The sequence below is a fragment of the Centropristis striata genome, chromosome 21, assembly GCF_030273125.1.
Source record: "Centropristis striata isolate RG_2023a ecotype Rhode Island chromosome 21, C.striata_1.0, whole genome shotgun sequence".
Classification (NCBI taxonomy): domain Eukaryota; kingdom Metazoa; phylum Chordata; class Actinopteri; order Perciformes; family Serranidae; genus Centropristis; species Centropristis striata.
Genome location: NC_081537.1, coordinates 16304030 through 16320707, shown reverse-complemented (window position 1 = coordinate 16320707; position 16678 = coordinate 16304030). Strand labels below are relative to the sequence as shown.

The 16678-nt window shown below is 38.5% G+C and overlaps 2 protein-coding genes across 4 annotated transcripts; both read right to left on the bottom strand.

The window, feature by feature from the left end:
- Positions 1 to 2: 2 nt before the first annotated feature.
- Positions 3 to 8716, bottom strand: coasy (CoA synthase). 2 transcript variants are annotated; one of them, XM_059324999.1, is made up of 10 exons: positions 8533 to 8716; positions 6374 to 7132; positions 6046 to 6260; positions 5090 to 5221; positions 3973 to 4162; positions 2779 to 2843; positions 2601 to 2685; positions 2298 to 2395; positions 1256 to 1402; positions 3 to 1144 (listed from the first exon to the last, which is right to left on the bottom strand). In XM_059324999.1, the coding sequence occupies exons 2-10, from the start codon at positions 7056 to 7058 to the stop codon at positions 1079 to 1081; spliced, it is 1683 nt and encodes a 560-aa protein (XP_059180982.1). In that variant the 5' UTR covers positions 7059 to 7132; positions 8533 to 8716; the 3' UTR covers positions 3 to 1078. The 2 variants fall into 2 exon arrangements, with proteins under 2 accessions (XP_059180982.1, XP_059180983.1); XM_059325000.1 differs by having other exon boundaries at positions 6374 to 7096.
- Positions 8717 to 10931: 2215 nt separating this feature from the next.
- On the bottom strand, positions 10932 to 16593 carry zdhhc6 (zinc finger DHHC-type palmitoyltransferase 6). 2 transcript variants are annotated; one of them, XM_059324394.1, is made up of 11 exons: positions 16445 to 16593; positions 14698 to 15240; positions 14426 to 14517; positions 13917 to 14076; positions 13679 to 13837; positions 13107 to 13160; positions 12577 to 12744; positions 12384 to 12425; positions 11897 to 12042; positions 11682 to 11728; positions 10932 to 11596 (listed from the first exon to the last, which is right to left on the bottom strand). In XM_059324394.1, the coding sequence occupies exons 2-11, from the start codon at positions 14962 to 14964 to the stop codon at positions 11496 to 11498; spliced, it is 1236 nt and encodes a 411-aa protein (XP_059180377.1). In that variant the 5' UTR covers positions 14965 to 15240; positions 16445 to 16593; the 3' UTR covers positions 10932 to 11495. The 2 variants fall into 2 exon arrangements, with proteins under 2 accessions (XP_059180377.1, XP_059180376.1); XM_059324393.1 differs by having other exon boundaries at positions 11897 to 12045; positions 16445 to 16592.
- Between the last annotated feature and the right edge of the window lie 85 nt (positions 16594 to 16678).

The window sequence follows — 16678 nt, the reverse complement described above, 5'->3', positions numbered from 1 at the left end:
CATTTAATGTTACACCATTTTATTAAAGTATTCTGCCGAGTTTCCAGATGACATGCAAGACAATGAAAAGATGACATTTCTGAACAAGTGACATTTCATTGAATAATTCTTGTACAGCTAAAGCAATGAAGCATTAGCCTCATTATGTAAACATTGGTTTACACTTTTACTGGAGTATAAGACATTTATCAGAAGCTAAACACATAAGTTTAGTTTCTACTTTGCCTTCTCTTTTGGCTCTCTTTTTCAACAATGTTTAGAGGGCATTTAAATCTTCAGATGAGCTCTTCAATTGCAAAACATTTAATTTATAAATGTTTCAAAGACAAACAGCTTTTTCACATCAGCCTAAAATACCTCCATATGTCTTATGCATTTTCCTTTATTAGTCAATGTATAATTTCACTAATTGTCAATTCCAAAGTGTATTTCAACATGACTACACTGATATTAAAAAATATTCTAGTCTATTGCACATATTTATAATAGGTCATTTGATAGTGAATTTTTAAAAATATTCTCCCAACCCTGAAACCACAAACGTAAACAACATTTAATCCTATGATTTAACAGTGGCAATCATACAATCTCCCAGTATAGTACCTGATCATTCCCTTGCCATTAGTTCCTTTTTAAGCTACATTCATATTTATACTGAGAAGACATGGAAAGAGGACAGAACTTATCAGGTGGCCAAATATATCAGAATTTACTGAGAGGTTTTGTCTTAAAGTGATCTGGGATTAGTGAATGTTGGGTATTAAAAATCTTTGGCTAACAATTAATCCCGAACATGAATTGCAGCTTTTAAATTCCTAAATCATTTAGTTTTGGGATCATTTATTCATTTTCCCCCCTCCATCTTTCAACTAAGCATCTTCAGATAAAACTTTTAAAAACCTGTGGAAAGTCAATTAGGCACGGAGTCTTGGTCGAAGAAGCGAGAGAGCGCGTTGGGTTTGCTGCGACGGCACAGCAACCGTTCTCACTCCTTTCTAAGGCAGTTTTTCCTTGTGTGGATCAGTCATTAGTGTGCACGTGTCCCTGGGCCGACACATGCTTGTTCTGTATGCACGGGTCACAACATGTGTCCCTCTTGCTTCTGCTGGATTCTCTTCTGAAGAAGATTCCAAGCTTTCAGTACCTTTAAAACAAAAGAGAGTCGGAAAATTACTACAAAAACACAGTTTTCTAGGTATTATTTCACGTGATGCAGATGTGTAGACGCTTCACTGGGGAATGGGGAATATCTGACCTGTTTCCTAGTGACCTCTGGCTCCCACAGCGTGCTGAGCACCACGTTGGCGTGCTCGACTTGCTTGCTGTTGGACCACTGACTCTGCAGCCGACGCAGGGCGTCCTCGGAGGTCACGCCGTCTCGCTCTGTTATCCTTATAACTGCCTGAGAGGGGAAATAAGGAGAGGCAGATGGGTTAGGTCAACAAGGGGAGCGTTGAATTTGTTCAAGCAAGTTTTTGTAGAAAGTCCAACTTTGGCGCCCCTCAGTGGTAGGATTGAAAACAAACTATGGCAGACAGCCTTTCACCACCAAACATGTTTTTACAAATAAAACCTCAAAAGGTAACAAAAAACATACTGAAAACTTGGTGTGAAAAACATTGCAGTTAACTGCAAATAAAAACAAAAATAAGAATTTAGAAAATAAGAAAAATCCAACTAAAATGATACTGGGTACTGACAAAACAAACTAAAACAATAAAATGTACATATAAAATATATCTTTATTTTTATTCTCTCTCAATTTGGTGACATTTGGAACTGGTGTATAAAGTTTATTAAGACTGGGGTGTCTACATGACTGTCAACTGCCTTCACAAAGTTTTGTGTTTGTATTTCAATACCTATTTTAATATGCCCCATATTATAATAAAAAACAAACAAACTAAAGTTAATACTAATAAAAAGTAAACTAAACATTTTAAACAAAAAAAAACTGAAACAGTCAAATCCACTCTAGAAACTTACTGAAACATAAATGAAAAGAAAAGCTAAACAAAAACATAAAATTAAACATAAAATAAAAGTTTAAAAAATACAAAACTGAATATTTTGAGGAAAAAAAGACATCAACCTTCACAATATAGTAAGAAAAATGCAGTTTAGAAGAATATGATATGAAAAACACTAGTGCAATTGAGAAACTGTGGCACTTTTTACTTTGAGTAAAAAATGCTGATACAGCAACCCAGTTTTTCTCAATTGCCAATGACAACAAGTGTACAGTAAAAACTTTTTATATTGCTATATGTTGAGGACTGCAGGTACAAACATATTACCTCCTCAACAGGGATGATGGTGACCCAGACCTCGTGGACCATGTCTGTCCATCCGGCCTCCAGAAGAACGGCTGCATCCAACACACACACCTGTTTACCTGCAGAGAGACAAAGATCACACTTGGGAAATCTCTCCTTATACAAAACAAGGGCACAGTTTGTTTATTGTCTGTGTAAATGTCAAGAAGATCAACAGGGAAGAAAGTGTATGAACATCATTTACCAATTTCTATTTTACATGTCTGCCAATATACATTTCTGCAGCTAAGACAAAAACAATGTTAATGTAAGTCCATATAATACCTTCCTCTCTGGCTTGGCGGATTCTGTTCTTCACCAGAAGTGCAATCTCAGGCCATACAATGTCTGTTAGTGCTTTTAACTGCTCCTGCATGAAAATGTCGATACACAGTGGTGAAGTCTGACATGTCATTTTCACTACTGTAATGTTATGAAACATTATTCATAATTATCACATTACCTGGTTTCCAAAAACCTTCCTTCCTAATGCACGTCTGTTGATGGATTTATCTTCATTCACAAGATCTAAAAGTAATTGTAAAAAAAAACACTTTTTATACATATTTTATACAGCACATTTACAAGACAACATGAAAGTCAAACTATTGTTCAACCTATTTTTATTCATTGAATAGTAGTCATTGAAAATTATCCTCACTAATGTTTTTGCACCATCATGCTGTTGGTTGCATTTACACCTGGCATTAAAATAAGTCTCCTATCCAGATTGTATCTAGATATAGTCTAATCTGATGACATTTACACCTGGTATTACATGTCTTCAGTGTAAACTCTGAGATCCGACTGCTGTTGCTGCATGGAGATGTTCTTTGCATACACTCTTCTGCCTCTGGATATGTTTTTTAACGGCTGGTGCCGGTTAGTTGTTGTGTGTGGATTGAAAATGCATTTTTATTTACAAGCGTGATCACAATCTGTCCTCAAAATGTTTTGGGTGCATTTACACCTGTACTTTATGTCATGAAGCTCTATCCAACTGCAATCTGATCACCTAAAACACATGTATATGCACGGTGTAAATCCTCCTACTGACCAGCCAGATACAATGCCTTTAAAAAAATATTCACCCCCCTTGGCTGTTTCACACTTTTGTTGCTTTTACACATGAAATCATGGTCAATATAATCAAGAATTGGCAAAAAAAAATCATCTTTATTCTCAAAGTGAAAACTGATTTTTTTCAACATAATAATGTCAATTATTTATATATATATATAGTAAAATAAATGATTGCAAATTCTTTTTCAAAAAAAGCCAAACTATATTGACCATGATTTCATGTGTAAAAGCAACAAAAGGGTGAAACATCCTCAAACTCAAGAATAATGTCAAAATGAGTCAAAGATTTTATTTAAAAAAAGAAGAAGATATTTTGTCATAATTATGGCACCTGAGCAGGCATGGCCTTGATGTGTTATTTTCCCCACCTATATCAGGAAGAGAAGGGTGATGTCTTACACTCAAAATGTGCTTTTGTTTGTCAAACATAGTCTGAACCTATTTTTAAACAGAGACAGGCTGAAATGAAACAGTGCAAAAAGGTGCATCACTGTCCTGTATTTAATCAGAGTAGACCAATGGTGTGTGAGATCTCATAAGGAGATGGATGATGCATCTCAGAGTGTGTCCTCACCTGACCCAAACTCCTCCAGCACTCTGTGATAGGCTGCAGTGTCGGGCTGGTAAACCTCGTGGCCCAGCTTGTCACAGTCAATCAGGACGGCGCCCAAAGCCTCCAGCTGCCTGGCGATGGAGCTCTTCCCGCTGCCGCTGCTTCCTGTCAGGCCGATAACGTATGGAAGTGGAGCGAGTTGGGATGTGTCCTAGTATAGAAGACAGAGGTATAACATGAGAACATAAAGGATCACTGGGTGGAGGTGGAGATAAGAAGATAAGAAAACTGATTTTTTGCAATGTGTCAAAAATAGCTCCCGAAACAAGTCAGGCCTGTTCAGAGATACTCTCCACCCTCGCTACAGGGGAGCTGATTGTTTCTCTGAAAACAGTAATAATAGTCTTTATCAGCACAGACAGACAAACACTGAGTCAACTCAGTGTACTTAAGTCAAGTTCAACTTACACAATCTGTTCCACACCTCCCTAATGCGCACTATATGAACTAGTCTGTCTACTCTCAACCAACATTTTTACAATAATTCTGCCTCTGGTTATGTTGCTTCACACTCAAAACAAGACATTGTACTTTGGCAAAAGCTGGACACAAACGCTGTTACTTTTTTACCTGGATAACACAGCTCCTGTTGGAACAGTTAAACATTAAGAAGTTTCTAGAGCTACCCGTGTTGCAAAACACTCTTCCTCTCCTACTCAAATGCTGCAAGGAAAAGAGTAAAATTTTCAGTGAGTGAATTATAAAAATAAATGGATCCCTTTAGAGCATGATTTGGCAATTACTTTTTTGTGACTGCAGGCGGTGCAGAGCTTCTTTAACATTTGGAAAGATTTTTAATAAACAGGAATGAGCTTGAATTTACTGGTGATATTTTTTAAGTTACATATATATGTATAAAGGTTGCATGATTATGATGTTCTGAAAATAGGCATAATTAAAACCCATCACCTTTTTAATAAATTCCAGATATGAGTGTTCTTATTTTATTTTAATGCTGTATGTTAACTTTCCTTGTGATTTCCTCAATGCTACTACAACACCATGAACAGCATCATATCTCTTGCATTGAAATCTCTTATGAAAATGTAAAAAATAAAACAAATAAAACATGACCTACTTTAGGCGGGGTAAGGAGGGTTCCCAGCAGACGAGAGCGTAGACTGGAGGAGCTGATCTTCTCCTCTTCTGCCTCAGTGTGGTGGGCATCTTTCAGCAACTGGATTTCATGAAGGACGAGAACTGGAAGGCCCTGATTTAGGAAACAGAGAACACATAACATAGGTCACATATGTGCCAATGTGTATGAAGGCTAGTGTCGTTTATATCTTTATTAACTATTTCCTCTTCTGTCCCAGGATTAAAATGTGCACTAGAACTTTTTTTTGCTTTTATATGCAATCCTTAAAACTAAAGCTCACAGACAGTCATACCAGAGCCTGGCATGAGAGATGATAATAATTTCTGTAGAAAGCAATAGTAGGTATCTCCTGACATAGATCTAGATAAAGGGAAAAATAACTGCAGTAGGGCTACATGATATTAACATAAGTATATATCAAATGGCCATCTGTTGCATCCAGTTTTATACAGTATGTTGGTAAACAAAGAAAATTTAAAAAATTAGGAGAGGGACCTTAATTATACTGCAGTTTAAAACAAACAAACACTGCTGTAATCAAATCAGCTGTAGAAAATGAAAAAAAACAACTTAATATAATAATAAAAATGATAGTAACAAATATAGTATACTTATTTTTTAAACTTTTTTGTGTATTAAATGGTGCAGTTATTTTGTTATTATTTTTGTATGTATTTTTTCTTACACTATGTGTATTATTATAATATTATTGTCTTCTTCCTACGTTTTTAGACATTATTTGTCATTTGAAAAGGAGTATGGAAATACCATAAAAATATAAATACAAATATTTTTTTAATAAATGTTATGTTAAGACGTATGTATGTATTCCACTCCACTGCAGTAAACAATGGACTGGTACACAGTGCAATCAACTGGATAAAGTCTGCAGAAAAGCCAAGGTGTTGCTGTTGATCATTAATTTTCACACTTACATTGTCAATGCGTTTCTTGTTAACAGCCTCGCCTCCTTTCCTCGTCTCCTCGCTAACCACAATACACTGCAACAAGGGGTCAACTACAGACACTCCATAGGGGTCGTCAAGGGGCACGATCTCCACCTGCAGTGAGGGTTTGATGTCTTGCAGGAACTCCTGTAGTCTCTGGGCTCGCAGAGAGTAGGGCTCAACCAGCTCCTTGAGCACTTTTTCTACAGCCGGAAAGAACATTTTGACAGCTCATCAAAATATGAGACATATTAGCTTCAGAGATATTAGATTAATAAACATACTTAAATGGAAATAATGAAAATGAACTACTCACTTTTCAGCATTGCTTGGTCACACACACCAATAAGGAACCTTCTGTTGGCTAATAGACATGAGATGTTGAGGAGTGTCTTGTGGGCCCCGTGGAGCCGGTCAAATGTCCCGCCTACCACCACGTCACTGTAAGTCTCCAAGGGTTGTGCCTTTTCTTCCGGCTCTTTCAGGCCTTCCTCTTTCTCCTGCAGGCTCATTAGCTGTGGGTGAAGCAGCACTGAGGGCAGGCTGGGGCTGCAGACGTAGCAGTGGCCTGTGTACCTCTGCAGACACTGCGTAACCTGACGGGACTGACCTGGGTCCTGCAGAGGAAAGTCTGTGAGCAACACCTCTGGGGAGTGAGACAGAGATTGTGGCGTGGGGAAGGGACAGTTTGGGGCCGTGGTCCCGCTGCATCCAGCTGACTGAGCGCGAACATTAGTCAGCAAAACACGCACATCCAGGTGCCCGCATACGTCAGCTGCATTGCTGTAAAGGCGGGAAATGAGCGTAGATAGGTCCACTACTGGTGGAATGAAAACTGGTCGAGGCTGGCTCCCACTTCCCAGGTTCAGCCCTGGGTGGAGGTGGACGTACAGGGTGCGCTCCACAAGCTGAGCGGCGGAGCTGAGCACCGGTGCAATGCGCAGGGGGAGGGTGTGGAGAGGAGACGTCAGCACAAGGATGCCCGTGCTGAACATGGACATGGTCCTGGCTGATATCACAGGGAATCACGGTTGAGTGTCTGCTGAGTCAGAAGGATAGAGTGTGGGTAAACTCTCTGAAAGAAAGTAGACAAGACAAAAACAGTTGAAGTTGAGTTTAAATCGGGATTACATAAAAAACAAAAAATCACAATGGAAACTACGCACTTTCTTAAGCTGTTACTGTTTTGCAGCACTGCTCAAATAATATAGAGGAAAAATATGTACTGCTTAACACACAAAGACATTTCTCTACATAAAATACAGACTACACCATAAAAAAAAAAATGTAATAAAACAAAACGAGGCCGGCCCATTGACGTGCTAAGAGAAGTCACACAGAAAACTGGACCAGATTTCAATAGACTTTAAAAAAACAGATATATTAACAAAGCTCGTAGTTATAAGTTACATATTGTTCAATTTATAGTTAATTATTTTTCTGACAATTACCATTATTTATTCAATAATTGCTTGTAATTTGCTTAGAATACTATCAACACTTTGGCAACACAAACATGTATCCTGTCTAACACCCTAATCGTGCTTATTACTATTCTAACAGTATTTACATGCTATTCATAGTTTGTAGTTATTTTCAATGCATTTGTAGGTATAAGCTCAAGGTGTAGTCAGAGGATATCTAAATCAGAAATAATATCATCAACAGTCATTCACAGCATACTGTTCTCTGTGCTACCTGATGTATTGGGTTGCAAGAATGGCATGATTCTCTAGCTTTTACAGCACATCTCTTTATTTAAAACCTGCTGATGTTGCAACATATTCATTACACTGTAACAAGCAGACACTGTCTATTTCTAACAGTTAACCCTGAGGCATTGCGTCAATGTGTGTTCCCATTAATGAATGTCATCTCTAAGTCCCACAGAGGTAAAATAAATAAATAAATTATATTAACTTTAGCAGTAGAGGGATAATTTAGAGCATAAAATAACATATTCTTGTTATTACTCATTCACCAAACAAGAAACCTGACTGACCCAAAACCTGACCAGTAGTATGGCCACACTTCAACCAACTGACCAATCAAATGCGAGCATGAAGCTACAGTATATTAGAAGTGATTTGAGCTGAAAGTTCATGAATGTTTAGCCACTAAGCTACGACTTTTTGCTAACTCGCTAGCATTTTTTAGCTTTGCATAAACAGTTGGTCGTTAGAGCTGAGGCGAACTCAGTGTCGTAGCTAGCTAGCTATGTAGTACTACCATCACACTGCCTGTAAAAAATGTCATAAAACCTCTCTGCAAAGTGACCCTGAAGACTCAAAATGAGATTCCCGAGGTGCCGATGACAATGCTAGTTATTATTTTAGTCATTAGCCTGCAATAACAGAGCGGTCTGTGTTTTGTTACAAACACCATTTGCTGCGCCCCACAGACAGGGCAGTTATAATACGTTTTGAAGTGACAATCTGGCACAGACAACCTTGCAATCATGTAGCATGAGCTCACCTGTTTAGCAAAGCTAAAGCGACATGAAGATCGGATGAATCACGCACTAAATAATAAGATATGTCCACATGGCTACTGAATATATCGTTTTTTCCTTATTATCTTCAACGAGGAACTGTCATATCCAGTCCACTCCAGTCCAAATAGCTAAGCACCTACTAGTGGAAGTCTCTCACACATGAACTGGGTTGGATTATCACGTGATATTTCACAAGCATTCTGATTGGCCGAGGAAAGAAGCGGTGGCGTCTGGGACCTGTAGTCATATAGCTACCAGGGAGCAACGATCTAAGGTCAGATAACAGACATATTCTGCTAAATTTTTGGTATAAATCTCACTTTTTTGTCTTAACTTGTTGTGTGTTGCAGTTGACAGAAAAATAGACAAACAAATAAACGCCATAGTAACTTGTACTTTTTTTCAAGACAAATGAGGCTGATAAAACACTAGAAAATTTCCTCTGGGTAAATTCTGAAAGGGCCACGGGGGCTGCTGCTGGTGTGTGTGTATCTTAAACTGTAATCACATAAAGTTACCTGTGTGTGTGTGTGTGTGTGTGTGTGTGTCTGGTTCTCTCTTTCTGTGAAAAATGGATGAAAGGATGAAAGGCTTTGGGGTCCATCAATCAGAGCAGAGCAATCAACGGAAATTGACAGCTGTGGAATCTTCCAACAGTGAGAGCAGCCAGAGGTGGACAGACTGGAATTTCTGGCCTTGAAGAGAAAGCATTTTTGGCAAAACCATATTACCTATTATTGATCCGACTTCATTTTGAGCGTCCTGAGTTCTTCCTAAACAGCTACATATGTTTTTTGTGAAGGAAAATGAAGAAATAGCTTTGTGAGAGCGATCTGAAAAACTGTTAAATATGCTTTTCTACAGAAATCTTCCTGAGTTTTCAGTCAATGGGGCTGTTGGTGGCGCATCTGTGCGTCCTACACAAAAACTATAACTCTGACAGCTATACCAGATGATTGTGAGTGAGAAGACAAAATTTCTATGTATAAATTATTTTTGTAGAGTGGAATTTGCAGCCTGGAGCGCAGTTTTCAAATTTATTTTTTGACAATTTTTTCTCTCTCTCTACACTCTGAGCAATGATGTCACACACTCTGACATGAACATTCCATGCAATACACACCCATTATAATCTCAGAATTTCTCCAAAAATGATCATGGTCGTTGAACAGGGATTGATAAAAAACTATATGACCTATCGAAATGTGCATTAATACACCAATATACAAGACTTGTGTTGACTGTTTAAAGTTTAAATGGAGTCTCTAGGTGAAATTATGCCAGAGACGTAGACGTTGGAAAATCTCCAATTATTGTTCTTTTTCGGACATTTTTCTCCAGCTGTCCCATTCACTTCAATGCAAAATTTTGCGCAGTTTTTCATATTCCGTAAAGAAAAGTAATAGCACACCGATCCCAATCAAACCGCAAATTTTGATGTATAATTTGACGAGTAGCGGGATGAAATCGTGTCCGGAAGAGGAAGAAGAAAAAATCCACAGTATAACAATAGTGCTCGGGGCTTTGCCTAGCTGTAGGTGGGATTGCCCCGTGGCCCCAATTAATGAATCATATAAATAACTAAAGGTCCATTAGCACAAGTGTATATTAAAGGTCCAATACACTCATACACAGGTGTTTTCACTTATCTGCCTGATTAAATCCCTCTTTTCCGGAGTGTTCAAAGCTACATTCATGTGTGGTTGATTAATTAAAAACACCTGTGTGCACTAACAGAGCCTTTAAGAGGTGATGTTTAAAATGATACTGGACTCTAAAAAACTGATTATTTTAGACGGACAGGTTGCTCCAAAGCAAAGCCTAAATAAAAAAAAAAAAAGCCTTGAATTTCAGACCTTCAATTTCCTCTTTGAGGTTCTTAGGCTGTGCACTATAAGTGTATTTGATGCATATACTTAAGCAATAAATTACATAATGTGGTAAATACTCCTTTCTCTTGTTGCTTGTAGGCATGTTTTAGGTGGCACTGCAGCAAACACCATTTCAACTTGAAACAAATATAACATTGACTTGCCTGAAATTAGACAGGTGCCAGAATTTAATTTTCTAAGAAAACATTTTTTTTTGCTCACTGCTGCACTAAAACTACAATCTGAATGTGTAAAACTTATTTCAAAACAGTGAAGCTGCTAGACCTAGTGCCCAGGTGTCATTGGTGTAAACTTAGAAAATGTAAGAACATGGCATGACATTAAAATTAGTTTAGGATAAATAGAACAGCATCCTTGTGTGTGACACACAATACAATAATTAAACAAATGCCAAATTATTTGTTTAATTGAAGCCCAAGGCACTAATAATAATAATAATGTATTAAAACAGGACAATTTATAGCACTCACAAAGCCAGAGGCAACAACTCTTGCAGAAGATTTTTTAATTCTTAATTTATACTTTGAGGCCAACAATTTATTTTTACAAAAATAATAAAAAACAAAACAAAGTAAGTGTTATCTCCATACTGTAGAAAGAGTTGCATGACGAAGTCCCGGGGTTAGCTGGGCAGAGGCATTGCATAATTAGCAAAAAACGGACATCAACACAAGTAAAAACAACAGATTCAAGTAAAAAGTCATGTAATCACAATGAAGTCACATTAAAGCCTGGTGACAATTCTTGGAAATTAAGACTCTTGCTGGGTTTTACTTTTGGTCAGAGGAGTCAAACTGAATCCATGGGACCAGTCTGTAGTCCTCCTCAAGACATTTGACAGCAAGGTGGTCAGTAAGACTTAGTGAACTATGTCGCTTTTAAAAAATTGGTATTGAAATGTGTGAGATTTTTTTAATCAAAGTATGAAATTCTCTATGGTGAGCCTGCAGCATCAGGCATGACATCTTCAGTGGATGTACATTTATGAACATGGACAGACACCTTTTATTCAGTTTAACTCCCCTGCTCTACATAAAGCCTGTTCAAATATATTAATTTACTTTCTTTTCGCTGGTGCTATCGCTGGCAGCTGTGTCATAATGGCACTTCTCCACGCATCTCCTTGGAAACCATCCCCTTACACGCTCTCCCACTGAAAGCCAAGAGAGGACGATGTTACACATTTTTTAAAGTGCTATTTAAAAGCTTATTTCCAACCACAGCCCGTTTCATCTCACCTTGCATATGCTCCTCATTCAAAACTTTGTCTCCGTACATCCACCATCTAAAGACAAAAAAATAAATAAATTAGGAGTTCACATGGCCAAAAACAATGCTGTTCCGTTGCTCATGGATTCTGAACGAATCCTGAATTGGCTGCCTAGCCATCCAGATTTCAAGGCCAACAACCGTGACGACGATTGATATATTTGTTCAGGCTGAATATACTCACTTGGTGCCACGAGTTGCCAGGATGGTGTCCCCCTTGCTGAGGGGGATCCTGGGCTCCTCAGTGCAGGGGGTTCTGAAAAAGGTTTGGAGACCTTTGCTCAGAGGGCAGCAAGCTCCATTATAGTCCTCCACTGCTCGGTACTGGACCTGCTGGCCGAGGCATAGAATAAATCTGGTTATTCTATTGATCTGGCAGCAGCTTGAACTCAGAAAAGACACAGGTATGGTACAGGTAAACCTATGTTACAACCTTTACCTATGATCTAAAGTTTTAGGTAATAACTGAAAGAATGAGATCGTGGATACAGGCGGCTTAAATGAATGATATTATTCCATTTCTGCAAAAAGATCCCACTACACGTCCTTTAAATCTCATAAACATTTCTCTTAAGTCACACATTCTATCAAGACCACACAATACACTTGTTGTACTATTTAAAAATCAACATCCACATGGATGTCACAATAAAGATCTGACAGGTACTTACACTTCTCACTCTTTTATCAGCTTTCTGCTTCAGTTGCTCGATCTGTTTAAAGAGGGACAAGACACAACTATTATCTCACTGTTTAACTAGTACCAAAACGGCTTTTATAAACTTCAAATTAGACATAATGCATCATTTAACATTAAAGAACAGTAACAGATACATCACAACTCAACAAACGAATTTAACCTACAGTTAAGGTGTGCTGGTGACACTTGGGATGGACTGGCCATTCAATGCCATCACCCTTGGGCGTCCCTGACCATGTGAAGACTTGCTTGAAGTTCAGCCAGCGGGTGCCGAGGTCATAAGGGAAGATGAATTCCTCCCCTGTTTGGTAGTGCTGTATTCTGTCTTTGGCCTAGTGGAAAGCACAGAGAATGGTAGAGTGTGTATGTGTGTCAATGGGATTGTGTGGGTGGGGTGGTGTCAAGTTTCTGTATTCAGCGTGCTGTATTCTACTGACAGATGATCCTGGAACATGTGTGGATTAGTCATACAAGTGACATTTTAATTCAAGGAACTTTGACAACAAAATGTGTAAAAAAAACATGAAGTGAATTACAAATTATAATTCCGTGAATAAAATAGCGATTTCACATCCCAGAGTATCGTTTGTACATCCAACAATAAAAAATACAAAAAGTAATCCATCTCAAATTACACTGACACCACAAAATATCATTACAAAACAAAGATTGTAAACCAAAGAGACATCCTGACCTTTTCCTCGATCCAGGACTCGATCGAGGTCTTATTTCGAAGGATGACTTTCATCTGAAAAGACAGACAATTTTAATATCAGTGTCAATTAATATTTGCCTTAATGGTATACAAAGCAGGATTTTATTAAAACCAATGTATAGACTTATACTCAGTCATCACTTATGACCCACTGAAAGTGTGTGCCTGTGTCTGTAGAGGTAATGCCCCCTGCCTGAATTTTCTCTTTTCCTTTAATTTTGCTGTTTAAAAGTTTAGAGGAAGTTTAGAGGCATCACCCTTTGGGCGCAAAATATGGAAAGTGAGCACAGCGCTAAAAAAAGCAAATATATAGCAAGGCAAAACGACAAGAGGACAAAGCTTGTTCCAAAACGAGAGTAATTTCTTTCACTTTCGTTGAGCCAGATAGGAGGGACAAGTTTGAATGTTGTGTTTACAAACAATAAGTAGCAATTCCTGCATAGTATGCCTTTAATAAATTACAGGCTTTGCAAGATTTATGCTGAAATAATTTTGGTAAACATCAAATTCCCTAGCTAACAGGAAACTGTAAACCCCATTGCTAAACTTACCTGTATGAAGAAAAGCATGCCAACAGCTATAGTGGTACCCAGTGCCAAGCCTAAGGCAAAGAGTGTGGCAGCAAAGGCAGACACACTGAATGGCATGAGGGGCTGGAATTGACGCACAGCACTCATATCGATCTTTACAGTGCTCCACCCGAATGATATCTGCAATGAGGAACAAAAAAAACAGCTTAACATGTGGTAACATCAGAATAAAATAATAAGGCGTAAGGAGATTACTGACCCTTTCATACAGCTGCGTGTACATGGTCATAATGAAGATGATGGCAGCGTGTGAGCAGCCCAGTGGAGCCAGCAACAAGAAGCTGGTGAAGTAGGCATGGTTCAGGTGGCCGCAGCAGTTATTGATCCAGGGGCAGTGGTGGTCCATCTTCATCACGCACCTGGGGGAGGAAAGGCAGAGAAGGAGAGGAATGCTCAGGAATCAACTGGTTGTTTGGGAGTACACAGAGTAACAAGTTCTCTTCTCAGAAGGAGATTAACATCACAAACATATGATTTTAATTTATTTAAATATCACATCTGTCACATTTTAGGTTAAGTGATATATGTGATGTGTCTCTGTGCAGCCTAGAAAGTGCTGATAAATCATGGACAAAAATAACTTGGACAAGCCAGCTCTAATTTGGTGTGCTGAAAATATATTAGTGATTTCCAAGCTAAAGAAGCGCTGTCTCTGTGTCTCATACAGGTGAGAGAGAGATTTTGTACTTTCGTAGCAAATGTAGCTACCTGTTACACTTGCGGCAATGATGGGATCTGGGGGACTTGTACCCTTGGCACACTCTGCAGTACTGTAGGTACTGAGCATCCTGTGGCTTCTCCTGTATCGGGATAAACAAATATATATTAAATGTCTGATGAAGCAGGTCTTCTGTAATTTAGGGTTTAATTCTGCATTTTTATGTGGCGTTTCCACAGACATGGTCCCAATCTGTTCTGTACACTATCTACATGAACAAACAAAAGTGACAAATGTCATTATCCTTATTCAGGGTCCTTACTGGTTTCCAGCCAAGTGGGATGTACCCAGGTCCAACAAACATCGCATTGAAGTAGTTGTAGAGGATGAGGACAGTCCAGTTGAGAAGCATGATAAAGTTAATGCTACCTCCTGTAGTGTCTAGCGGCCAGTACCAGATAATGGAGTCCAGAATTGCCATGGTGGAGCATATAGCAATGACAGACAAGGCTATGATCGGACCCCAGTGGCACAATCTTCGAACCTCATGGAGGTTCTGAAATGTCACAAAAGTTGACAGGAAATTCATCCTTAAGCCACAAGGTAAGTACTAGTATTTTGGCTGAGTTCCTGAATTGTGTTGACCAAGCTTCAATTAGTTACTTTTTTCTTCTGCTATCTTGCAAAGTTGGCGGTGCAGGTGATGCACATATTTTCTCTCGTCTTCTGAGTACCCAGCAACAGGCCTGGTCTTGGCTTACTGGGGCTCTCTGTGTCCCATTGTTCTTTGCCCTGGCAAAGAGCAGCATCCTCTCCCGCCAATCTTCGATGCGCACTATCCTTGTGACAGACTCAAATTCCCCATCTAGCAGAAAGACAGTGAGAGACAATGTAAAACATCCGACCATGTTTGTTGTGGTCTGTATACACCCAGTTGTCAGTTTATGAAGAACCTAAAACTAATGTAGTGAAATATATCAGCCCTAATATAAATCAAACTTCCATAAAAGTTATAAGTTCAGTTTTCTGTTTCAGAGAGGTGATCACTTTGGACACTAGACTTTGTTTCTGCATTGAGATAATATTTACTTTGATCTCATTGACACAAATAAGATGAAGAATGAAGTTTGCCTATCATATTTTAATGGTATGCTGATTACAGAAACTTTACTTTTAACATTTTTTTAAGCTTTCACATGTCGGGCGTCACTTCCATATCTTCACACTGTTAAAATAGTCGCCTAAGACACCGGCCACCTATGGTAAAATCGCCTACATCCTCAGTTGATCAGATCATGTGATTTTACCCCTTTAAGATAATGGCCTATGTCAAGTGCGCAACTTAAGCAGATTTATTATGCCTGAGTCAAAATAAAATGTGACTTAGGCAATTTTTTTTAACATGCCTTTGTGACTTAAGCAAGATATGGTAACACTTTATTTTGAAGGTGTCTACATAAGAGTGACATGAGCGTGTCATAAACATGACATGGGTTGTGTCATGAACATTAATGGCCAATAGCCATCCTTTGTTACATCCTTTTTTGAGTAAAATGATCAACAAATGTCATATGTTACACTTTTGGTGAAGTTTTTTGTGTTTCCTGTAAAACTTGAAAAAATTAGTTTGGCGATTATTTTAACAGGGTGACGATTTGCCCAACAGCGAGAAGACTAATTAGCTTGATACCAAGCTAGCTAATTCGCACCAAGAAAACAAAGAAAAAGCATTGCATGACAACATTAAATGCAAGCGAAAACACTGTCCGGCGTGTTCACACGCCAGACAAGTGAGACCCCGTGGTTTAAAAAATGAAACCACATCAGAAATAATGCCTTTGTTTAAACATGTTGATTCGGTTTTCCACCAGGGCTAACGTACCATCAGTTAGCTAGTTAGCTAGCTTGTTAGCCAGTTTAGCAACACTGCCGGCTGGATTACTGCCACAAGCTGCTATGAGGAAACGCGGATAATATTGCATCTTAAAGATATAACGAATGCTTATTGGTATACGTATATGTACATTTTGTATGGATGGAGAGAAAAACTGTCACTTTAAATTACCAACCTGGCCACTTCCTTGGTTTTTTTCTTCAATTTCTTCTGTGTACAGAGAGGAACCTTCCTCATGGTGTCTCAGAAACTGTTACCCTCCACCCATCACGGACACTTTTAATTCTAAGTAATTCATAACTCAACCTCCACACGACTTTTAAAATAATGTATTTATTCGCATTCAAGTAAAAATAAATGTGACTGATATTTTCTATTCACTAGTTGAACTATTTTCAGTGCCGGAAAA